Below are 25,988 nucleotides of genomic sequence, written 5' to 3'. Positions count from 1 at the left end.
TTAGATAATTTTGAATTCTAACTTGTGCTATTACCATACTACCCTTCACATTTTATTTCACCCCACCTAGCCACCATCACCATCACCATCCAGCCACCACCACCACCACCACCCAGCCGTCGGCATTTTCAACCTTGTTCTGGCTGATTTTTCACCCAAAATCACCTCCAACCTCTTTCTTGTAACCAAAACCCACAAAACCCTTTTATGTTGCACCCTCCAATCACCGAAAAACAACCTCCTTGGCGTTTGTTTTTTCTCCCAATTTTGCGGCCAGATTCCAACCGATTCCCTCATTGAAAACTCACCCAAAGCCACCAATCGAATCCCCTTCATCATCTGTACAAAAACCCACCCTCTCATTGGACGTCGTCACTCGCCATTTGCTGCCCAAGTTCCATTCCCACCACTGAGCGACAACTTTTTTGTGCCCTTTTTCCACCCTTTTTTTTGCCTTTTTGACCAACCCCACCCCCCCCCCCCCCCCCCCCCCCCCCCCCTCTTCTTTGTTGCTTTGTTGTGCATTCTTTGGCCACCGGTTATCATCCACCAGCTGTTTGAGGAAATTCCTCAACCAACTGCCCAGCCAAGCCAAGCCGTTTTCTGACGAGTCGAGGGTACACCAGTGAAGGGTTTTTGTGGTTTTGGTGTCGTGTTGCTAGGAGAGGTTAGAGGTAATTTTGGTTAAAAATCATTCATAACAGGCTAAAAAGGCCAGCGGCTAGGTGGTGGTGGTGGTGGTGGTGGTTGGGTGGAGTGAAATAAAATGTGAAGGGTAGTATGGTAATAACACAAGTTATAATTCAAAATTAACTAATAATATTAGTTTAAGGATGAGAGTTTGAAATAAATGCAATCAAGGGTATAAACTCGGGATTTCGTTAAACCTCATATGGGAACATGTCGCTTGCTTAATAAAAAAATAGTAATCGTATTAAGTATGCTTATAATAAGTGTCGACCGCTAGAAAATTTCTAACCAATTGCAATATGAATGACGACTTTTTGCTCAAACGGTATTTCAGTGGTATTTTCAGAGTTGTTTCTAATGTCTTTATCTTTAAACAAATAGAAAAAGGTTATGACATCGTTAAATGCCGTCACAAATTTGCCTTATGATATTCCTGTGGGCTTTGGTCTTTTATAATAAAATTTAACTTAAAATATTTAAATGTAATTCCTGCCTTATATAATAATAAATTAATTTAGAACATTAAAATGTAAAATCTAATTTAAACTGTCTCTTCTAATTTGAAAAAAAATAAAAAAAATAGATATATTAAATAATTTTTTTCATTTTTTGAAGTACATGAGAATTCGGATTAAAAAGATTTCTCAAGTAAAAACATTCTCTTTATTTGTAAATTAAATGATATCAAAAATGAAATCATTTAATTTGTTTAATTTTATTTTCCCAAAATTCTTCCTTCTAGGAAAGGTATGTAATGAATTCCAAATTAAACAAAAAAAAATAATATAAAATAAAATAAGGCATATTATGAAAGGGAAACGTTGAAAAATAAGCTATAAGATTGGACTTATTACATTGATTATCAAGTCCGCAAGTGGATAAACCAATTAGTATTCGCATCTTCAAATGGTTGAAGTTTATTCCATTTAGAAGCGTGATACTATTAAATTGAATATATATAATCTCTAACATATATAAGCACTAGGCTTGAGCATTAAGCAACTTTCTTAATTATATTTCATTAATATAGTTGATCATTCATTTCCTTTATCCCACTTGTATCTAGATTCATCACTGTTTATCACTATATTGAAGCTTAATTAAAAATCAAATGCATCCCAAATTAACTGATAAAATGGCCACATTTTTTATTAAATTGTGGTCACAAAATTAAGCTTGTCTGTCAAAATTGATTAAAAAAAAACTAAATTAAATTAAAAAAAAGAAAACAGGGTTTGAGAAAGTGTCCCGAACCCGATGTTATCCTCGTCCACTTTGTATTATTTGCAATTGCAGTTTGGTGCAAAGAGAATAGTAAAATCACATAATTATTAAATAGATTTAATCATCAATAACGTCATTAATTAAGTTTTCCACTATGCAAATATTAAAGTACTTTTTAAAGTCCATTGATTTATGTTAAAATAAAAAATAAATATTGTTAAAATTTCACAAAGAAAATTAATGTCATTATCAGATGTGATTTTATTTTATTTTTTACGTGAAAATTAAGGAATAATACTAATTTATTCAAAACAATCATATAATATGATATGGAAGTATCAATATATTCGAAGTATAAATCACATAAGGAAAGACCAATAAACAAAAATGGGTCACACCTCCCATCACATGGATATTGAACCCACAAAGTTTTATTGTCTACTCTTCTTGTCAAATTATCATTGAGGTCCTACTACTCCTCACATAATAAATAAAAATACAAGTATGAACAACTCAAATTAATATGTTGATATAAGTAAAAAGTTATAACAGCAACATTAAAATATGCAAAGCAGCTGTAAACACGTGGTAAGGTAGTAAGTGGTATAAGTACCTTGAAATGAAGTTAAGAAAACGTAACATACAAAAATGCGATTCACATGTCCATTTCCATTATTTTACTACTAATTTTATGTTTCATTTATTCTACCAATCTATATTCTCAATCCACATCAATGAGGTAACGGTAGTAATTGACGAATTTGAATTCAATTTTTCTTCCAAAAATAAAAACCGGGGGCATCAGCCATCAGAAAACTTAATCAAATCAAAAAATGAATTCTAGAATAAATACACTACTTTTTTAATAAATAAAAAGAGTAAACGACTTTTTTTCACCCGAATGATAGTTTAATAACACTTTTTCACTCAGACTTTTAAAATACTAATTTATTATCTAAATATATATTTCATTTTTTTATTTCGATATCGTTGCGACCTTACACCATTTTCTTTTCTGATCATCACTTATCAAAACCCCTCAAACTTGATCAATTGTCAGTAATCTAGCGATTAGATACGTAACTCCAAGTTAAATTTTGATCAATTCTAACCATCAAAATCTAACTTTTTACTATTAAAATATCCATCGATCTTTCTTCTTTAAAAATAGTAATAGTCTAAAACGAACTTACTCTCTATCTGCTTATTTAAATGATATTTTAAAAAAATTTATAAAAATTTGTGAATGAAAAAATATAACTAAACTATTGATGTAATAAAAACAATGGTAAATAACCCTCTCCGGATCCGAAAAGCTATTAAAATATTCATTGATATTTTTTATTTATAAACTTTAAAAACTTATTCTCCATCTACTTATTTAAATGATATTTAAAAATTATTTGTGAATGAAAAAATATCACTAAACTATTGGCGTAGTAAAAACCATGGTAATGACGCGGCCCACACGCTATAACTATCCAAATCTGAAAAAGTAAGTGGCGATCTCCAAATCCACCAGCACTAATTTATTCGTACAAAAATCATTAACTCAACACGTGTACATTAGCATTTCACCGTCCACATCAACCAAACCACCACTCAACACGCTCACTTCATGTCTTAACTCTTAACATTCTCACCCGCGGACCCGCCTAGCCCTCACGTTGCCTACATATAAAGCAACTCTCTCTTTCTCTCTCGTTTCTCAAAAAACCTCTGTGTAAACCATGTCTTCCGTACAGTTCGCTTCTCCTTCTAAGGAAACTCATGAAGACAACAACAACGAACGCCTCGATTTGCTTCTTACCAAGGCCAACGCCATGGATCCCACGCTCAATATGTCTCTCTCAACTGATACTTGTCTCAAAGCGGCCTTGTCTCTCAAACAACAGGTAAAAGGACTAATTTTGCTTGAAGCGGTAGTTTGGGTAGGTGAGGCGGTGGATGATAACGTGATTTGTGTAGGTGGTGGATGTCACGTGGCGGAGAGGCGGTGCTGAACTGAGTTCGGGTGCGGGTACGGGCATAGACCCGACGCTTTATACTGGTCTGTTGGGGACTGGTTTTACCTGCTTCAGGTCGTACGAGATAACCGGTAACCACAATGACTTGCGACTGTCCGCTCAGGTTGTTGACACGTGTGCCTCTGTCGTACGTGCCTCTAGCAGGTAATTGCATTTTCCATAATTTTATTGGAGATTTTATTAATATTAAGCAAATTTTTTTTTTTTTTTAAATTCTTATGATAATAAGATGATGCTACCACTATAATTGTTACAAAATAACTATTATGTAAATGAATTTTAGTAAATTGTATAAGCATTTTGTTTTCCTATTTAGATATTTGTTGATGAAGTTGACAAATTTTGCTAAATCTTAAAGCAAAGTGATATCCCCTGTTATGTTACTGGCAAGAATACAAGTAACAATACTGGGTAGTAGAAGGAGATTAATAGTAAAATGTAAATACATATAAAAAATATACTGAATTAATATTTTTTTGGACAAGTTTGAGCTGAAAAGTGTATCATGTGAAAGAAGTCACTGTTTGCATGATTGAACTGTGCATGCAGTTGTACGTTATGTCTTTTTGTTTGATGAAATATCTTGGAAGAATATGTGGAGTTGCAAGGTCATGTAAATGGAATAAATTAGATATAGACTGAGATTTTTTTTTTTTTTGCAATTGGGTTAAGTTTATTCGGAATCAAGTATGGTTGATGTAGTGGCGTTTTTGTAATTAAGAGGGCGATTCAAAGATAAGTTAGGTGCAAGTTTACACCAACTGTACTTTTTAGATTTGCTTGTTAAATTTATTGGAGGAAATAAGTAATTGATAATGTAATATTGATACAGGCACGTGACATTTTTATGCGGTAGAGGGAATTTATGCACTTGGTGCAGTGGTGGCTAATTACATGGGGACCATCAAAGGCTGACTTCTTCTTGAATCTCTTTCTTGAGGTATTATTTCAATCTCTCTTTATAATACCAACTACTCATTGTCAATCCCTATCTAAACAGAAGAAAACAAAATTCTGATTACATTGTGCTAATAAAAAATATATGAAAACTACTTGCTCCATGCTTTCTTGCCTATAGCAATTTTTTGTTTAGGTTGTCTCTTTTCTTGTTTTAAATGTTATTTCTCTTCACACAACCAAAAACATGTAAAAAAACGCCTTCACTATGTATCTTAAAATATGATTTATATCAACTATCATTCAACTCAAAAATATCTTCAAGTCATTTTACCCACCTTCGAAAATAAGTTTGAAAGAAATAAAACTATCCTTTACAATTTTTTCATACACTCGACCTAGCAACTCGCATTTGGCAGACAAGACCCACTACTAATGACCAATTGAGCTGTCACTCTGGTGTATGAAAAATTTGTATAAAAAAGTTGTAAGATCATGAGCTGCGACAAAATTTTCTCATACTTCTTCAAAATATCAAACAATACATTTGCAATTTTTTATATATGAAAGGATAGTTTTCAAAATAGACTATTATGAGACTTGTTAAATATGTTTTCAAATCCTATAGACTCCAATAAAGAAAAGTGTATTGCCTTGTTGAAAAGGGTTCAAATTCTATGGCCGGGAATAAAGAAAAAAGTGAAGATAACTTGATAATTTAATATATAAACTACTTATTTGATATATTTCTCATTGGATACCGTTTTATATATCATAGAAAGCAAGGAATTTAGAAATGAAATTAAAAGAATTAAATAGAATCTATATGGAGGTGAGGTACCAAAAGTTAGCTACAGGGTCGCACGGCAACTTTAGAATTATTTACCTGGAAATGTTCTAGGCTGTACTGGATTTATAATTACTATCTACCTTGTAAAAAGAAACTCCTTTAATTTACAAGAGAATTTATTTGGCTTTTCCACTTGTGGTACCAAACCTTATCTTCTTTTCTATGGTTTCTGTTCCCATTGTTTTGGAATTTGGTTGAGCTAACCGAGAAATATGGATAAAGAAAGCTACATTTTTTAATTGAGCATAAACACATTTAACCATATGTATACACCTAAAACACATTAGTACATGTGGTGAAGAGGAATGATGCAGTGGCCAAAAGAATACTAATTTATTTTGGATTTTTCTTGATCAAAATAACGTGCATTAGATGATAGCAAAATGTTTTTGTTCTTTTGTACTGTTCATTCTCTGAAGCTTACAAAAGTTCTCAAACTTGGACAAGGAACATCTATATTCTATTATTTACGTTCCATTTGATTGATTATATAGATAGCCCAGGAGAAGGCTCTCCCAGTTGGACCTGAAGAAGGCGGATTTGGAATGTCGTATGATCTCATGTATGGGCGAGCTGGATTCTTATGGGCAGCTTTGTTCATAAACAAGTATCTTGGACCAGAGACACTGCCCAATGAGCTTCTCATGCCTATTGTTGATGCTGTGTTAGCCGGGGGCAGAGCAGGGGCATCTGACAACACAGCCTGCCCCTTGATGTACAGATGGCATGGTACAAGGTACTGGGGTGCTGCCAATGGTCTTGCGGGAATCTTGCAAGTTCTACTTCACTTCCCCCTCTCTGAGGAAGATGCTGAGGATGTTAAGGGAACTTTAAGGTATATGATGAGTAATCGGTTCCCTCATAGTGGTAATTACCTGGTAAGCGAGGGAAACCCAAGAGACAAGTTGGTCCAGTGGTCTCATGGTGCAACTGGCATAGCCATCACCCTCTGCAAGGCATCTCAGGTTAGCAGTTTGCAATATTAACTTTTTTTAGTAGTCTATGCTTATGTAAGATTTGAAGTAAATGTTGGTATGACAGAATTCTATTGGCTTAACACTGCTGGACGATTCTTTAATTCTGCAGGTGTTTCCAAGTGATAGGGAGTTTCGCAATGCTGCTATAGAAGCAGGGGAAGTAGTGTGGAAGAATGGATTGGTGAAGAAGGTAGGACTCGCAGATGGAGCTGCTGGTAATGCGTATGCTTTCCTTTCCCTCTATCGTTTGACAGGAGAGAGCATATACGAGGAGAGGGCAAAGGCATTCGCAAGCTTCTTGTATCATAATGCACAGGAACTACTCACAGCGGACCATGGGCGTGGTGCTGACCATGGCTTCTCCCTTTACCAAGGACTTGCTGGTGCAGCATGCTTCTGGTTTGATCTGCTTGCACCTGCAAACTCTAGGTTCCCCGGATATGAACTTTAGGTTCAAATAAATTAAATCTGAAGTATAATAGTCTTTAGTGTAATGAAATGTGACTCTTTAACATATGTATATATAAGTGCAACTTTTAATACGATGATCTAGCTCGACCTTTGCTTATGCATATCTTCTAACCCTTGCTTATGCGATTAGGTAGCTCTGGGTAGCTTCTTCTAATTATGCCACTATTTAATGCTGCTATAGAACAGTGATATTATTGGTGATATTGTCGCCTGTTCCCATCGCCGGTGTTGGTGCTGGTTCCTGATTATGAACACGAAGTTTCGAGTATGTAAGAAGCAACCTTGCAATAAATTTCCAAGGTTTAATCATGTGGTCACTCAAAATCATGTTGTACGAGAGTTTTTGGTCAATTTGGGAGCTGCATGAACTTCAAGAATGAGGTCTGATATATTACTTCAATAGTGATAATTAACTATAGTTCTAACGTTAATACTGTGGCGGAAAACAAGGGTAATGTTGTCCTTTGCGTAGACCATGGTCTAAGACTGTGATCCAAGAGTCCATTTTCAGATTATGATCCAATGATTGATCGTGAAAGTAACCTTCCCTCGCACCGGAAGTGAATAACAAGATATATAGGTGAGTAAAGTAGTTCACAGGGCATTTTATGAATCCTTTTCAACAGCGGATGGAAATTGCCTCACATTATTAATAGGATCTCAATATTCTTTATTCCAATTTTTTTTTCTCTTGCTAAAATTAATTTGGACTTATGTCAATCTTGATATCATCTGCGACAACTCAATTAAAAGGTTGGTGATAGTGAAGAAGAGGTTTGTATCTTATAATCTATGTTCCACACCACAATGTCAAGCACCTAGTATTCTAAGTTTTTGCGTAATTACTATTATGATTCAGCCAATCCCAGCACTGGAAAACATCATCTCATAATCACCCATTTATTATATTGTTTTATTTAGTTTAACCTTATTATCTTGTAAATTCCAACTAATAGTTCCACTAGTTTAATCTTTTATTTTCATTGAAATATAAAACTAACTCCATATCACATGTCCATGGGCAATTCTTGTTTAAATTTAATAAATGCTTTAAAACAATCATTAATTCTGTGCTGCATTTTAATTTTCTGTTGTTGTACATTTGTTAGTAGTTTTATTGGGTCGTCGAAGTCGAAGGTGTGTCAATCGTATTAGTTTCAATCAAATGAAAAGTTGTTGATCTGAATTGGTTGATTGAATCCTTGGCATGCAGGAAATTTCGTTTCCAACTCAGTTTGGCTATTTCTTTGGACAAATACTACACTTTTTGTCAAATCATGATATTGGATTCATAATAACAAAGCAATTGTTTTAAAGATATTTTCATTTATTCATAATTAAATATCGTTATCAAGACTAGAAAGACGAGATCATCTCTTTCATCTTATTTATTTAGGAGTAAATATTTCTTCGATATTTTGTATATCAATTAATTAAAAGATTGCTTAAACATCATGAGGTTGGCTCTCATTGAATGGCTCATATCAACATATTAGTTATATAAGCTAAAATTTGGCCATCGACTTGTCCTATCCTATCTTATTCGGTACTCTGTCTAATAAATTAGGCATCATCTTCCCTCTTGAAAGGTATGCTAAACCTCTTATTCACATTACATTTATCAAACCTCTATTCTCATCCATCCATTAAAAGTAATAAAACCATTCATTATTGATTGTTAGATTGATAAAAAGAAAGAAAAATGCATACATTGAATGTCTTTAAATGAATTGGTAAAAGGCATTACACAATCTATATATAGCAGAATTTTCCCAAACCTCTAAATGATCATAATTTCTTCCTTTGCATTATTTGAGTGACTTTACATAAAATGGTAAAATATTGAACATGAGGCGGAAGGTGCAAAAGATGTCTTATTAGAAGATAGAAAAAAAAAGCAAGCAGTCTAAATCTGATGGCAAAGTTGAAGATAATGGGGGCATCAAATCATACAAGTAAAATCCAAATAGTATAACTCCATTATCAAAGCAATTGATAGATGTTGTGTATTATTTATTTATCACAAGTCAATCAAAGCCATTGAGAGACACAATGATGGGGTTGAAAAAGACGATGTCAATTTTAGGGATGGATAGTTTGTTAGTGGCAGTGACTCGCACAAGTGTATAGTGAGTTGGCCAAAATCCCCGATCACTAAAATACAAACTAAATCATTGTAATTTATTTGTTTTAACTTGGTTTTGTCCTATAGTTCTAGCCATGAAGATACTTATATCATATTCAAAGTTAGAGAAATTGAGAAGGCCTCTTTCATGATTCAAGAATATCATTTTAATTAGTTCTTTCAAATTTCAATATAAGATCCCTAATTGGAATTTTTTTTTTTTTTAAAGTTGAACTTGAAACAGGTTTATTTCATTTTCCTCCTTATGAGATCACTTAATATAAAATTATATGTTTTGTTTAGAAAGTATTAAATACCAGCTATTAAGGTTCTTTTATAATTTTGTAAAAAAGGTTTTTGATAATTATAAGGATTACTTTTTAAATGAAGCGGATGAATTTAATATTAAACGATTTCATGGGGAAGAACCGAGATAAACTCACTCAACAATAATTAAAATTATATATGATTTATAAACAAAGTTTGTAAGTATTATTATTATTATTTTATTTTTTAATTTTGTTCCTCTCTTTTAGTAAGGGGGTTTCACATTCCCCGCACAAGAAGTTGACACTCATTTTTTTTTTTTTTTTTTTTTTTTAAGTTTGAAAAGTGCAAGATACAATAAAGGAAATGCTTAGAAGTAACGCATATTCAATTAGTGAATAATTAAAAAAGTCTCCACCACTTTTAGTCCACCCACATGCTCTATCATCTATATAGTTATTTAAGTACTAGTGTTTCATTTAATATGTACATTTTCTCTCAATTCAATATCGTACTTTCGAAGTTGACTGTTCTCATGGAACCCCAACCCTAAATAAAAACGATCAAACTAGATCAATCAACCAAAGATCAACCTCTCTTCAATTTGGGCATGAGTTTTAGATGCATTATTTAAGCCAAAGTTTTCAATTAAAATGCGGTGAAAACGATGGATTTCAATATTGAGTGATAATGGGAAATTATCAATCTTTTATAATTATTAAATTTATATACCAAAAAAGATACAATATCAATTCCACTCTATTATTAATTCGTAACAATTCAATGGACGTTAAGTATCAAAAGAATTACAATTTCATCAAATATAGTAGAACCCAACCAAAATGTGTGGTGTAGAATAATTATTTTGCAAATAGTAAGAAGGTATTATTATAAATAGGGAGAACCACAATTTCCCACCCAAGGTTTGCCCTAAGTCATTTTCCCACCTGAAAAGTTTCAAAAAGACACTTTTCCGCCCACCTTTAAGATCCGTTAGTGAAATCTATTCATTGACATGGTATAATCAATATAAAGATAAAAACACCCTTTACCATTTGAATCCAAATGAAGATCCATACCCAAACTGCAAAAAAATTATAAAAAATTTAAAAACTAAAAAAAAAAAAATAGTTGGCATGAATCGCACCCATCGATTTCTGTCGATTCACACCTAGCCAGATGCTACCTGACCGAATCACACCTAGTCGAGTGCTAATCAATCAGAATCATTGAGTGTGATTTTGGCCAACTTAAAAGTCTTCACCTCCCTCTTGAAAAAAAAAAAATTTAAGAAGAACATAATCTTTAATATCTTCACCTCCCAACTTAAAAATCCTTAAATCATTCCTCAACTCAAAATTTAATTCAAATAAAAATAAAAATTCAGATTTGCTTCACATTTAAACAGCCCATAAACAAATAAAAAAGCTCCCGAAACCCAACAAATCCACAAGCTCAATTTATGTTTTCTTCACATTCGACAACCCACATGTGAAAGAGGTAGAGACTGTTGAGATCGTCATAGAGAATGGGGATCTCCACCGCCTCTTTCTTCCATCAAGCCACATCTGACCGGATGCGATTTAGGCTGAATCACACCTAACCAAGTGCAATTTGGCCTTAATCGCACTAGGCTAGGTTCAATTATGACTGAATTCAGTAGAATTTCCCCTCGTTTTGACTGTGGTAATGACATCACCATCATGTACCCATTTTGGCTCCAAGCTCACCAATTGGTCGGAATTGCAACCAGCCTAGTGCAATTCGGCCAGAATCGCACCTGGCCGAGTGTGAGTTTAGTTGAATTGCATCTGGCCAAATCGACACGAATTTGGTGCGATTCCATTGTCACCATCCCTTCTCCGATCCCATGAATTTCCCCAACAATTTAATACACAAAACGCAAGTCATTATCCCAAATAACAACACTATAACAAAACAAAGGATGGAAGTTAATTGCTACTTGATTTTTAGTCTTCTAGGTATGAAAGAAAATTGGGGGTGGAGGATTTTGGGGTGGTGGGGTAGGGAAGAAATGTAAAAGGGTTTGAAGTTAGGGTTTCTGTTTTTTTCCCTCCCTAAGTTTATGTATAGGGAATAAAATAACATAATTACCCTTATATAGTTTTTTGAATTTACCATTATGTCCTTTTTAGTTAAAGTTAATGGACGGATTTTTTGGGTGGCAAATGACTTAGGCCAAACCTTGGGTGGGAAATTTCGTTCTCCCTTACAAATAATTACTTTGATAACACGGCATACCAAAAGGAATTAATGGCTCAAAACCCAGGCGGCTTCAATTGTTAAAAATCTGAAAATCTAATTAACACTCGTGTAGAAATGTCCAAACAAAGCTATCTTATTGCTGGCATAGGCACCCACCATCTAATACAAGATACCAAACAAGATAATTTTCTTATGTCAATCCCTCTTCAAGTGAGAGTTATATGTCATAATGTCATATATAAAACCTCCTTTATTAAATGGTTTAAATATATAAAAATTCAATTTTCTTTGATGGAATGAAAAATGGGTTGATGTTGAAATTTTGTGAGGGTATGAATCATCTATTTAGTTTGAACTCTTAAAATGAGAATCAAAGACACTATTTTCTATAGATTATAGGAATAATGTTAAATTCTCTCAAGTCGGGAACTCGTAAAAGGAGAAAAGAAGATGTAACCTTAAATATTTAACCTAAAACACTTTTTATTGCACAGCTAACGTACATGTTTAGGCAACAGTCTTCTTTAGGTTAGAATTCCACGAAGGAAAGCATTATGAAAGGAAAATATTGTTTAAAATCACTTATTTCCCTTCATAGGAGTCCTTACTAAATGAGAAAAGGGCCATTAATAGAATATAATAATATTAGTAGAAACAAACATTTAATATTATTCATATTAGATAGGGTGTATACAAACATTTAATATTATTCGTGTTGCTAATATTTGGGCCTAGGCCAATTTAAATTGAGTAAGTTCAAATGAGATTAGGTTTTTTATTATATATATTATATTATGTAATAGTAAGAAACTTATACTAAAAAGAAAAAAAGAATAGAGAGTAAGAGTGAATTACAGTTTTGTTTGTGTTGCAGAATTCTGATACTTAATAAAAATTCTCTATTTGAATGCTGAATATAGTTTTTTAACTTGAACAAATCAAAGTAAATAGCGTATTTTTTTATACTTTTTTTTAATTATTATTATGTGTTTTTTTGCTGTTGTTTCAACAATTCAAGGTAAGGAATTGTATAAGTTACAATGAATCACATGTACATAATTTTCATTTAATAAGATAATATACGGATTCACTTAACTAAATTAAATTGAATGATAAATGGGATCTACTCTATTAAAACCCAATTTTCATTAAACCAATAAATCGAAGAAGAATAGCATGCAGCCGGATCACATGGGAAATGAAATAATTAAAATACAAGAAGGATTAGGAAGTTAAGTTCGATAATCCCATAAAAAAATAAATAAAAATAAAAATAGAGAAGAAGAAAAGTTTAGACTTTAGACTAATAAATTAAAAGGAAAAGGAGTTGTCGGAGAGACAAGTGTGATGTGATGATTAATGATAACTACGTCGTCTGATTGGGGGAAAAGATGAAAGAGTGTCCAATCACGTGATGCTGGACCATCCTTAAATTGCCAATCAATTTCTGTCAACTCCTCCCTACCGTCCACGTCATTGTTTCTGTTCTACCCCCTGTCACTTATCTTCTTCTCCTCGTAATCTGAAGAATTTTTGTATTCTTCTCACCTAAAACCACACCCACTCCTTGAGAGTATCAATATCACCCACTAAGCTACATTTCTATTTCATTGACTTCTTCATCTTCTTCTTTTTATTTTTATTTTTATTTTTTTCTTATTTAATTTCTATAAATCATTAATAAATATTATATCTCTTCTAAAATTTAAGAAATTTGTTAAAAACCTCTTTCACAAGAAAGGTAACTCATTAAAAACTATACCAACAATATGTGTTCCTATTAAGTTATATTTTATTGGGAGCTCTTTTTTTCAAAGAAATGAAATAGCATAATTAATTATAGTTTGACATAATTGGTTATAATCTTTGTAAGAGTCTTTGTACATCTAGTATTTCTCTAATAAATATATATATAAAGAAGATTAATTCAATTGATATTTGTACTTTAAGTGGAGTTCAAGGGTGTGGTGATATAATAGGAGATGAATAAAATTACCTTGAAAATTCTAGAAATTATTGTTTATGCATACCATTCACATTAATAATTCTTTTAGTATTTTTTTTTATATAATAGTTTTATTTGAATGAATCTTAATTTTTAAAATATTTTAATTGTTCTCTATCATGATCCAAGCAAGAAAAGCAAAATTAATTCTTAATTAATTACTCAAAACCATATGGACCCCAAGAGATCGTTAAATTTCACTATCACCTAATTTGTTGAAAGATCATTAAAGTTCTCTTGAGTAATTAAGAACTCTATGTGTGGAGGAGTGTATTAATTGAAAAGAAAAATTAATATAAAATTTCTTAAAATAATTTTTTTAATAATTTTTTAAAACATTGATGACAATTGAATTAATACATTTCTTCATGGTCTATAATGAACCACCCAAACAACCCATAATACTGTGAAATTGGTGCAAGTATTCAATTTGTATTACAATTAAAATAGATTTAATGGTCGGTTTAGTAACATCATCAAACATAAAAGCATTAATATTTATTGACAATAATATCGACTCTATATACTTTTTTCATAAAAATGATACAACTCTTACAAAATATAGGATATTCTTCTCATAATAACTGCTTAATAACATTATAACATTGAATAATTAACGACCTTTTAATGACTATAACAATAATAGGGTATTTATGGATTATGATCTAATGCTCAATGAAAGATGTCTAGAAGAACTCCAAAGTGTTGACTTGACGGTCAAGGAGGTTTGTTTTCTTCTTGAGTTCTTGCATTCAATCATTAAGATTTGCTATCAAAATAACATTGTAGTTTATCTGGTCGTTTGGACTTGTAAAGTTTAATGGATCTTAGTGATTGGTTGAGATATGTACAAGCTGGTTTGGATGTCCTATTTGTCAAAAAAAGATTTCTAGAAAGAATGGAGGTTTGTAGAAATGAAATATTGGAAAAGGTATGTACCTTAACATAAATGTTGGAAGATATTATATGTAAATATAATAATACCAGATATACAAATAATTGTTACAAATATTTATGTATAAACTAATGCACACTCTTCCATTTATTTTTTATCACATTTTATACGTAAATGTTTATAACAATTGTTTGTATAAATGGTATTACTAAAAATATTAGGATTATTAATTACAAATGCATTGGAAAGCTGTCGCTGAAATAAAGCGAGTATTGGCATGCAGCCTAAACGAGGGGATAAGCTATAAAGCAACCACGTCGGTTGCAACTTGTTGCCATTCCAACCTCTAGATTTTAGCCACGTGTAATGTCTGCTCTTCCTGTCTCTCTTCGTTGACACTCCATTCACCTCAACCTCTAGCCCACCAAACTTTACAGCTTTTACATTCGTGGCTCTTAAATCCATGGAGATTCTCAACGCAAACTAGCCATACCTAATATTGAACACCAGAAGAGAAGATAAATAAACATATTCAAAAAGAAGAAGAAAGATAGAGGTTGCTTTTTTCTATAATTTGAAGGAAGATATGGAGCGTTATGAGATATTGAAAGATATGGTTCCGGGAACTTGGTGTTGCCAAGCTGGTGGAGACAAATGGAGTGGCGAACTCTATGCTGTCAAGTATATTGAGAGAGGCCTGAAGGTATAAGTTACAGCTTTATTTATACGTTTTTTCATCGGGTACTTATACGTTTCAGATTTGTTTATGATGAGGGTGGATTATATTGTTTGGTTTGGGCAGATGATGAGCATGTACAGAGGGAGATTTGAACCATCGCTCCTTGAAGCATTCCAATATTTAAGATTTAAGGAAGTATGTTGACTTGTTCTCCCATTTGTTTTTCACATTGTTTGTTATCAAAATTCAGAACTGTCATTGAATATGTGTTCATGGTCTCGTGTAGGGCTCCAATCAAGAAAATATAACCTCGCTGTCTAACAAAAAACAGAAGCTTTCAGAGAATTTAATCAACCATTTGTTTCACAATTCAACTTGTTTCAGGACCTTCTTCCCCCTCTGCTTTGTTGCTATAGTTTCTACTTCACAGATTTTAGCTCATCGTTTTTCTGTCATCACTTACTCTAACTAACGTGTACGGTCAAAACACTCTAAATATGAAATACTCAAACTGAGTGTATTGCTTTCTAGTTTAGTTATGTGAGTTGACATGCAAAAGAGGTGAGATTAAAGTTTTTAGATAACAAGATTTCCTTGTCTTGGCAACAGACGGGCGTGAATCAACTAGTCTTTTGTCGACAACAAACACCAGGATGTAGAATAAGAGTGGTTATTGTATCATTATTAGGTAGCGGTCATTTCGTAGTTCCTGAAGATATATATAGTTGGCTTCAAAATGCTTAAACTTACAAATATTCTCTTCATAATTTGATTGGAGTCCAATTCCTCTGCCCTGAATATATATCTGGGATTGTGGACGCAGGTTTTTCTAACACCTACTCCTTAGCCATAGTCATGGAATATGCAGCTGGGGAGAACTTTTCGAAAGGATTTGCACTGCCGGCAGATTTAGTGAAGATGAGGTATATATTGTACACTATTAGTTTGTTTCCAAAATTGATTTCATCAGTTTATCTTATAGTTGATAAGTTCTTGTTTCTATCAGGCAAGATATTCTTTCAACAACTTATATCTGGAGTTAGCTACTGTCACTCAATGGTAAGTAACTAAATCATATAAAATTATTCATCTGTTAATGAACTAAATAATTGTTTACATATTTTGGTTGCAGCAAATTTGCCATAGAATCTAAGTTGGAAAACACACTGGATGGAAGCACGCCACCCCGCCTCAAAATATGTTTTGGCTACTCCAAAGTAATTTAAATAACTTACCAATTAGGTTGCTCCCACCCACCAGTAATGTTACTTACCTATAATAACGTTTAGATTCATATCCTCAAAATGATTCAACGGTTATTATGGACCATTAACATTGCTCAACGGGTAACATAGTGATTCCACAGTTAATTATCAATAAAATAATTACTTTTATCACTAACGATTAAACTTGGTTTTTAGTCATCTGTTTTGCACTCGCAGCCAAAATCTACGGTTGGCACACCAGCCTACATTGCACCTGAGGTCTTGTCTAGAAAAGAGTATGATGGGAAGGTAATTAATTATTATAAATATTAATAATTATGTCAATCTGATACTTCTTAATGACGTTATCTAATTAAGTTGAACCTACCTTTTTGTTCTAATCCAGCCACCTAGTTAAATGAATGATAAGTAGTTGATTATTTGGGGATTATAGATTGCAGATGTTTGGTCTTGTGGTGTGACGCTATATGTGATGTGGTGAGGGCTTATCCTTTTGAAGATCCAGAGGACCCAAGAAACTTCAGAAAAACAATTCAGGTTAGTTATACTAACTTTTAAAACCATTTGATAATCTAAAATATTTATTTTTTTGTTGTCGATAATGGAAAAACGTTGGCTTATGGCAGCGGATTCTCAGTGTCCACTACTCAATACCAGATTATGTAAGAGTTTCCATGGAGTGCAAACATCTTCTATCTCGGATTTTTGTGGCTAACCCCGAAAAGGTACTTATATTTAATTCACAATAATATTAATTATACAAAACTAACTTATATAAATTAATGTGACATTATGAGTTGAAGCAAAGTAGATTATTTCTCAATTAACATTAATATGACGACACATCTATGTAACAATACTCTTTATCTTATGGAATTATACATAATTTTTTTTGATGTCATATGCTATTGGTACATGTTAATATTTTGTTGCTAAATATTTTGCAATATGCATTGTTTATTTCCTTGTATTTTAATTTGACGGGGTTAACTTTTTAGCAGAGAATAACCATTCCAGAAATAAAAAGCACCCATGGTTCTTAAAGAACTTGCCGATAGAATTTATGGAAGATGAAGGTAAAATGGAAAATGATGAAGAAGACAAGCAATCTCAAAGCGTAGAAGAAATATTAGCTATAATCATTCAGGCACGCAAAGCAGGAGAGGGTGCTAATAAAGTTGGTGGGTTATATATTGGAGGGAGTATGGATCTGGATGATTAGACGATGCTGACATTGATGATATAGAGACCAGTGGCGATTTTGTCTGTGCATTGTAATTCTTCATGACAAATTATATATTCCTTGCACACTAATTTACTTTTAAATCATCATCCAAACAATGTCTAATCAACTCTGCTTCTTCAAAAAGCAGGAGATGATACCTAATCTTCTTGTGTGTTTTGATTGGTGATCGATCCATGTGATGTTGATTTTTCTTTCTTATGTAAACTTTCTTGCTTCTTTCCTTTTTCCTTTGTGTGTTAGGAATATCAAGATGTGTGTTCTTCTTAATTACTTGGTAGGTTTGTAACTTTAAAAATTTTCAAGGATTTGTGACTTGTTTCTTCTCATAATTTATTTCTTCTTAATTACAAAATAATTGTTGTTTCGTTTACGCAGATAAAGGGAAGAATCCCAGTAGATGCTGCGTAATTTCAATGTATGACACAAAATAAGTATAAATTAGAAATATGTCACTAACAGCATAAATCAAACGGCATAGGACAATAAAACGGTATAATATATAAACTACACGAGTGGATAGAGTCAAATTGCCCTTATTGATAAATTAAAATCCACGCCAATAACATTTGCTCTTTGGTGTTAAGTGGGGGTTAATTAATTAATAATTAATAGTGATAGCAACTTAAAATTATTTATTTGGGTGCTTAATGTGTTTCCAAACGCAATCAACATCACACTATTTGTTCATGTGTATGTAATTAATTAAGATATTATAAATTATTATCTTTTTTTTTGGGCTAGCTGCGCACACTTCAACTGATCTCCGAAGTCTTTTGAATACCTTACAAGTTCAACTCAAATGACTAAATAAGTCACAATGTTATTGTGGTATGTGATTTTGAATCCAGAAATTTAAGGAAGGGAGCAAACTCCTGACTGTCAATCCAATCCTTTAGGGTTATTGGTACCTTTTTCACTATGCACTTTTTTATTAATTTAAATATCTATATTTTTCTGTATTAATGTATACATCACTTATCAGTAGAAAAACGTTATATTCGTAGCATTGAAGGGTCAACTTAAAGTTTAACATTCTATTATAAGTTAATTTAAATTATGTAAATAACGTTTAGGTGTATATATGACATTATGTTAATGATAAATGATTTTCTAATCATCATTGAGAGATGCATGTGATTTTAAATTCATTTTAATGCGATTCTAAAGAAGAATTTGTAAATGGGACAAAACATTGTCACATCAATGGCTATCACTATATATTCCTAAAATCAGCCAATTTAATCTCAAGATTGTGTTGCTTTCAAGTCTCATAGTGATGGATTATATTAATTAGCCACCTTACATGCACTTTTGACAAACACACGCAATAACAACCACCCAAGAAAATATCTAACCAAACTGGTGGGGTGTATTCGTTTGGTCTGTGATTGTGTTTTGTATTAGTCTTGACCTCAGGAATTAAATTCCTATTTAAAAAAATATATATACCTCATTAATTAACAATGTTATCTCGATCTTCACTGTTTGATGGGGGATTAAGACTTGGCTTATTGTGATCGCATTTTGGTTCTTAATTAATTAGTAATAGATTTAGAGGGATGGACGAATGAGGAGATTGACATGTGTAAGGATTTGTTTTTGTCAACTTATTATTCGGATTGGTGCACATATTTAGTTTCATTTTAAAGGTGTTTACAATTAAATCGTAGTGATCACAACACGTTTTATTAAAATTCATTCATTAGAACCTGCCTTAATTAAATGTGATTATATTTCTAGTTATGAAAAGTTTTATGGACATTATATATTATGTAAGCTGGAAGAGATTTTATTTAATTACATTTCAAAAATCCTTTTTCCTAAAGAAGATTATGATTTTAAGAATTTTTTTTTTATAAGGAGATTATAGATTAAAGAATTCTTTCCTATAAAAGAGTCTAGGATCTCAAGAATCCTTTCCAAAAAAGGTTTGGTTTCTTGTTATCCTTTCAAAGTCACTCAAGTAAAAATAATCTTTATTATTGTGACTTTTTTAAAAGGAAGCCATATATTTACCTCCATTATTCTCTGAATATTTTCTTTGAGGTTGTTTAGTTTTTGTAGGTTTCCATATCTTTGGTAGGCTTTGAATTACCGTGTTTTATTCTTATGCATAAGTTGATTTTGGAACGTTGTCATGTTGAGATTGGACGGTTCGAGCTGCTGCCGCCGAAGTAATTCGTCATTGTTGAAACTTAGAGGAGTCAAGTGCGACCTGGTGGTCCCGTGGAGGAGAAGCTTGACTATGAAGATTGAGGTTCACCAAGAGCGAAGATTGAAGTGTTGTCCAAACAGAGAGTTTTTACAATTGATACTATTCTTGTCTTTGTAATTGAACAATAATTATTTCATAGTGGATTAGCTTCTTCTAGACTTGGTCCATGGATGTAGGCATGTTGCCGAGATGTTAAAATTGAGTTGTGTGCTTTATTTATGTCGTGGATGGTTTATATGTTTAATAATTAGTTAGCAACTCATTAAGCACAACGTGAACAAGAATCTTAATTCCGCATAAGTTTTAATCAACATGATAAGGGTTTAAAACTTTTAATTGGCATTAGATCATGTTCTAAAGAGTTATTTTAGTAGATCCTTGATTGTTTTTTTGTGCTTAAATCTTGATTTGGTGGCTGTTGCTTTTTTGCTTTTTTTTTTTGCCTTTTTTTTTTTTTTTTTTTTACAATTTTCTCTCTACAGACCTGTGTGACCACATCTGTGTTCTGTGTGACCACATCAATCCTGTGTGACGACCATTGTTATTTTGTTTACTATGAGTTTGTTAGTGAAGGAGGGTCTACCAATAGACCACCCTTGTTAGAGGGAACCAATTATGCTTTTTGGAGACCTAGGATGTGTGCTTTTTTGAAATCCATTGATGAGAGGGCTTGGAGGGCTTGTATTGTTGGTTGGAAAGAACCTAAAGTTGAAGAAGCAAGTGGAAGCAAGGAAAAGCCATAGATCAATGGACTAAGCTGAGTTAGAAGAGTCTAATTTCTTCAAAAGCTCTTCATGCTATTTTTAATGCTGTTAGTATTAATCAAATGAAAAATATAGCAAACTGTGAACAACTAAGGATGCATGGGATAGACTCCAAGTAAAAATGAAGGAACAGACATTGTGAAAAGACTAGGCTGAGAAGATTAATAACTGACTATGAAAATCTTGTTATGCATGATGATGAAACTATCGCTGATTTTCGTGGAAGATTGTGTGATGTTACAAATGAATGTTTTGCTTTGGGTAAATATATATTGATGCTAAACTGTCAGGAAAGTGCTATGTCTTTACCCAAGAGATTCATGTCCAAGGTCACTCTATTGAAGAATGTCATGACCTCGATGAGATGCAGCTGAATGAATTGATTGGATCCTTGCAAACCTGGAGCTAAGCCTAAACGATGGGATAAGAAATCAGGTAAAGGACTTGTGCTGAAACATGAGGTAATCTCTAAATCCCCTGCTTATGTTGATTCAAGTAACATTGATGATGGAGTATGCTTTACTTGCTGAAAACTTTGCAAAGTTCTGAAGAAGAATATTAGAAAAACGAGTGAGGGTAAAAAGGGAAAACAACCCTTTGTGAAAAAGTTTTATGATCAAACTGGTCAGGGAGGCTTCTTGAAAAAAATTTGAGAGATTATGAAAGAAAAGCAAGGGTATAAAATGCTTTGAGTGTGAGGGATATGGTCATATTCAGTTGAGTGTGCCAACACTCTGAAGAAAAAGGGTAAAGCTATGGCTACCATCCTAGGTGAGAGTGACGACAGTGAAATTGGAGGTGATGACTCTAATGAAGATGAAAATTACCTGGCCTTTACGGTGAACCAAGAGGACAGTGACAGTGTATCCTCGGATGGCTCATGTGATGTCTACAAAGAGCAACAGGAGGCTTATGACAAGATGTATGAGTCATGGTTAAAGGCTATCAAGAAGATTAAATCTCTTGAATATGAAAAACACATCTTGATAGAATATAAGAAAATTTTGAATGACAAGTTTAAAGTCTTATTTTCTAATTTGTCTAACAAGGAAATTTTGTTAAATCAAGCTTCAAATGAACTAATTGAGGCTAAGGCCATTGTTGAGCGGTCAAATGTAGGTTCATACAAGCTGGATGAAGTCCTTGCATAAGGGAAGACTTTCGGTGATAAAGCAGATCTGGGATTTTTTCCTGGTGCGAGCACCTCCAAACCCAATGTGACCACCTTCATTAAAGCATTTGAATCAGTTCCAAAAGTTGTTGCTAAACCGTGTGAGAAAATTTCGAAGGTAAAAAAGTTCATACCAATATGTCATTTTTTTCACAAGAAAGGACACATCAGACCAAATTGCTTTAAATGAATTTCATACTTAAAAAGATGCATTGGAAATCATGAGTTTTCTTCTTTAAAGTCACCATATCTGAATAATTTTTCCAATAACAGAAAAGTGTGGAGACCTAAGTTAGGTGTTCACTGTCTTGTTACTCATACATCATTTCTTGCTTTTCAAAATGACCAATGGTTCTTTAATAGTGGTTGTTCAAGACACATGATAGGTAACAAATCTTTTTTGACTAATCTTGAATTTGGGGAAGTTGGTCATGTAACTTATAGAGATGGCAAAAGAGGTAAGATTCTTGGAAAAGGTTTTATTATCATTCCTGGCTTCCCAATGCTGAATGATGTGTTTTATGTTGAAGGACTTAAAGCAAATCTTATAAGCATTAGTCAAATTTGTGATAAAGGTTGTATTGTGAAATTTTCAAAGAATATGTGTCAAGTGTTGAATGGTGATGGTACTTCTTTGCTTGAGGGAAAGAGGTCTAATGATAATTACTATTTATTGTCTAACAAAGTTTCCTTTTTAAGCTCCAAAACTGATGGTGTGGATCTTTGGCAAAAGAAACTTGGGCATATGAACTTCAAGGATCTTATGAAACTCTCCAAAAAGGATGTTGTCAAATGAGTACCTAAACTAGAGTATCCCAAAGGTAAAGTGTGTGGCCCATGCCAACAAGGTAAGCAGACTAAGAGTCCTCACAAACCTTTATCTCGTTTAACTAGCTTTGGTGTTTTAGAACTTCTCCATATGGATCTAATGAGTCCTATGCAACCTAAGAGTTTAGGAGGGAAAAGATATGTTTTTGTTTGTGTAGATGACTATTCTAGATATACATGGGTTGATTTTTTAAGAGAGAAGTCTGATGCATATGAGGTCTTTAAATAGTTGTGGGTTATATTGGAGGAGTATGGATCTGGATGATTTAGACGATGCTGACATTGATGATATAGAGACCAGTGGCGTTTTGTCTGTGCATTGTAATTCTTCATGACAAATTATATATTCCTTGCACACTAATTTACTTTTAATCATCATCCAAACAATGTCTAATCACTCTGCTTCTTCAAAAAGCAGGAGATGATAACCTAATCTTCTTGTGTGTTTTGATTGGTGATCGATCCATGTGATGTTGATTTTTCTTTCTTATGTAACTTTCTTGCTTCTTCTTCCTTTTTCCTTTGTGTGTTAGGAATTCAAGATGTTGTGTCTTCTTAATTACTTGGTAGGTTTGTAACTTTTAAAAATTTTCAAGATTTGTGACTTGTTTCTTCTCATAATTTATTTCTCTCTTTAATTACAAAATATTGTGTTTCGTTTACGCAGATAAAGGGAAGAATCCCAGTAGATGCTGCGTAATTTCAATGTATGACACAAAATAAAGTAATATTAGAAATATGTCACTAACGCATAAATCAAACGGCAAGGACAATAAAACGGTATATTATAAAACTACACGAGTGGATAGATCAAATTGCCCTTATGATAATATAAAATCCACGCCAATAACTAGTTGCTCTTTTGGTTGTTAAGTGGGGGTTAATTAATTATAATTTAGTGATAGCAACTTAAATATTATTTTTTGGGTGCTTAATGTGTTTCCAAACGCAATCAACATCACACTATTTTGTCATGTGTATGTAATTAATTAGATATTTATAAATTATTATCTTTTTTTTTGGGCTAGCTTGCGCACACTTCAACTGATCTCCGAAGTCTTTTGAATACCTTACAAGTTCAACTCAAATGACTAATAAGTCACAATGTTTGTGTATGTGATTTTGAATCCAGAAATTTAAGGAAGGGAGCAAACCTCCTTGACTGTCAATCCAATCCTTTAGGTTATTGGTATCCTTTTTCACTATGCACTTTTTTATTAATTTAAATATCTATATTTTTCTGTATTAAGTATTACATCACTTATCAGTAGAAAAACGTTATTCGTAGCATTGAAGGGTCAACTTAAAGTTTAACTTCTATTATAAGTTTATATTTAAATTAGTAAATAACGTTTAGGTGTATATATGACATTATGCTTAATGATAAAAATTGATTTTCTAATCATCCATTGAGAGATGCTGTTTTTTAAATTCATTTTAATGCGATTCTTAAAGAAGAATTTGTAATGGGACAAAACATTGTCACATCAATGGCTATCACTTATATATTCCTAAAATCACCAATTTCAATCTCAAGATTGTGTTGCTTTCAAGTCTCATAGTGATGGATTATATTAATTAGCCACACTTACATGCACTTTTGACAAACACACGCAATAACACCACCCAAGAAAATAAATCTAACCAAACTGGTGGGGTGTATTCGTTTGTCTGTGATTGTGTTTTGTATATGTCTTGACCTCAGAATTAATTCCTATTTAAAAAATATATATACCTCATTAATTAACAATGTTACTCGATCTTCACTGTTTGATGGGGGATTACTTGGCTTATTGTGACTCGCATTTTGGTTCTTTAATTAATTAGTAATAGATTTAGAGGGATGGACGAATGAGGAGATTGACATGTGTAAGTATTTTGTTTTGTCAACTTATTCATTCGGATTGGTGCACAATCTATTTAGTTTCATTTTAAAGGTGTTTACATTAAATCGTATGATCAACAACACTTCTTAATTAAAATTCATTCATCGAACCTGCCTTAATTAAATGTGATTATATTCTAGTTATGAAAAGTTTTTTTGGACATTATATATTATGTAGCTGGAAGAGATTTTATTTAATTATCATTTCAAAAATCCTTTTTCCTAAAGAAGATTATGATTTTAAGAATTTTTTTTTTATAAGGAGATTATAGATTAAAGAATTCTTTCCTATAAAAGAGTCTAGGATCTCAAATCCTTTCCAAAACAGGTTTGGTTTCTTGTTTATCCTTTCAAAGTCACTCAAGTAAAAATAATCCTTTATTATTGTGACTTTTTAAAAAGGAACCATATATTTACCTCCATTATTCTCTGATATTTTCTTTGAGGTTGTTTAGTTTTTGTAGTTTCCAATATGCTTTGGTAGGCTTTGAATTCCGTGTTTTATCTCTTACTGCATAAGTTGATTTTGAACGTTGTTCCATGTTGAGATCTGGACGTGTTCGAGCTGCTGCCGCCGAAGTAATTCGTCATTGTTGAAACTTGAGAGGAGCTCAAGTGCGACCTGGTGGTCCCGTGGAGGAGAGCTTGACTATGAAGATTTGAGGTTCAACCAAAGAGCGAAGATTGAAGTGTTGTCCAAACAGAGAGTTTTTACAATTGATACTTATTCTTGTCTTTGTAATTGAACACATATTATTCATAGTGGATTAGCTTCTTCTAACTTGGTCCCATGGATGTAGGCATGTTGCCGAGTCATGTAAAATTGAGTTGTGTGCTTTATTTTATGTCGTGGATGGTTTATGTTTAATAATTAGTTTAGCAACTCATTAAGCACAACGTGAACAAGTAATCTTAATTCCGCATAAGTTTTAATCAACATGATAAGGGTTTAAAACTTTAATTGGCATTAGATCATGTTCTAAAGAGTTATTTTAGTAATCCTTGATTGTTTTTTTGTGCTTAAATCTTGATTTGGTGGCTGTTGCTTTTTTGCTTTTTTTTTTTGCCTTTTTTTTTTTTTTTTTTTTTTTACAATTTTCTCTCTACAGACCTTGGTGGACCACATCTGTGTTCTGTGTGACCACATCAATCCTGTGTGACGACCATTGTTATTTTGTTTACTATGATTTTGTTTAGTAGGAGGGTCTACCAATAGACCACCCTTGTTAGAGGAACCAATTATGCTTTTTGGAGACCTAGGATGTGTGCTTTTTTGAAATCCATTGATGAGAGGGCTTGGAGGGCTTGTATTGTTGGTTG

General features: G+C 32.7%; 1 protein-coding gene and 1 pseudogene across 1 annotated transcript; both read left to right on the top strand.

The window, feature by feature from the left end:
• Positions 1–3,587: 3,587 nt before the first annotated feature.
• On the top strand, positions 3,588–7,116 carry LOC116119492 (lanC-like protein GCL1). Its single transcript, XM_031405438.1, is given in 7 exon segments — positions 3,588–3,809; positions 3,883–4,085; positions 4,774–4,812; positions 4,814–4,840; positions 4,842–4,881; positions 6,183–6,653; positions 6,775–7,116. Coding segments are annotated over 7 exon segments (1,287 nt in total). The 5' UTR covers positions 3,588–3,644.
• A 7,845-nt stretch (positions 7,117–14,961) lies between these two features.
• Positions 14,962–17,904, top strand: LOC116119469 (annotated as a pseudogene).
• Positions 17,905–25,988: the final 8,084 nt, after the last annotated feature.

The sequence above is a fragment of the Pistacia vera genome, unplaced genomic scaffold (assembly GCF_008641045.1).
Source record: "Pistacia vera cultivar Batoury unplaced genomic scaffold, PisVer_v2 Contig890, whole genome shotgun sequence".
NCBI lineage: Eukaryota > Viridiplantae > Streptophyta > Magnoliopsida > Sapindales > Anacardiaceae > Pistacia > Pistacia vera.
This window is presented reverse-complemented; position numbering and strand designations above follow the sequence as displayed.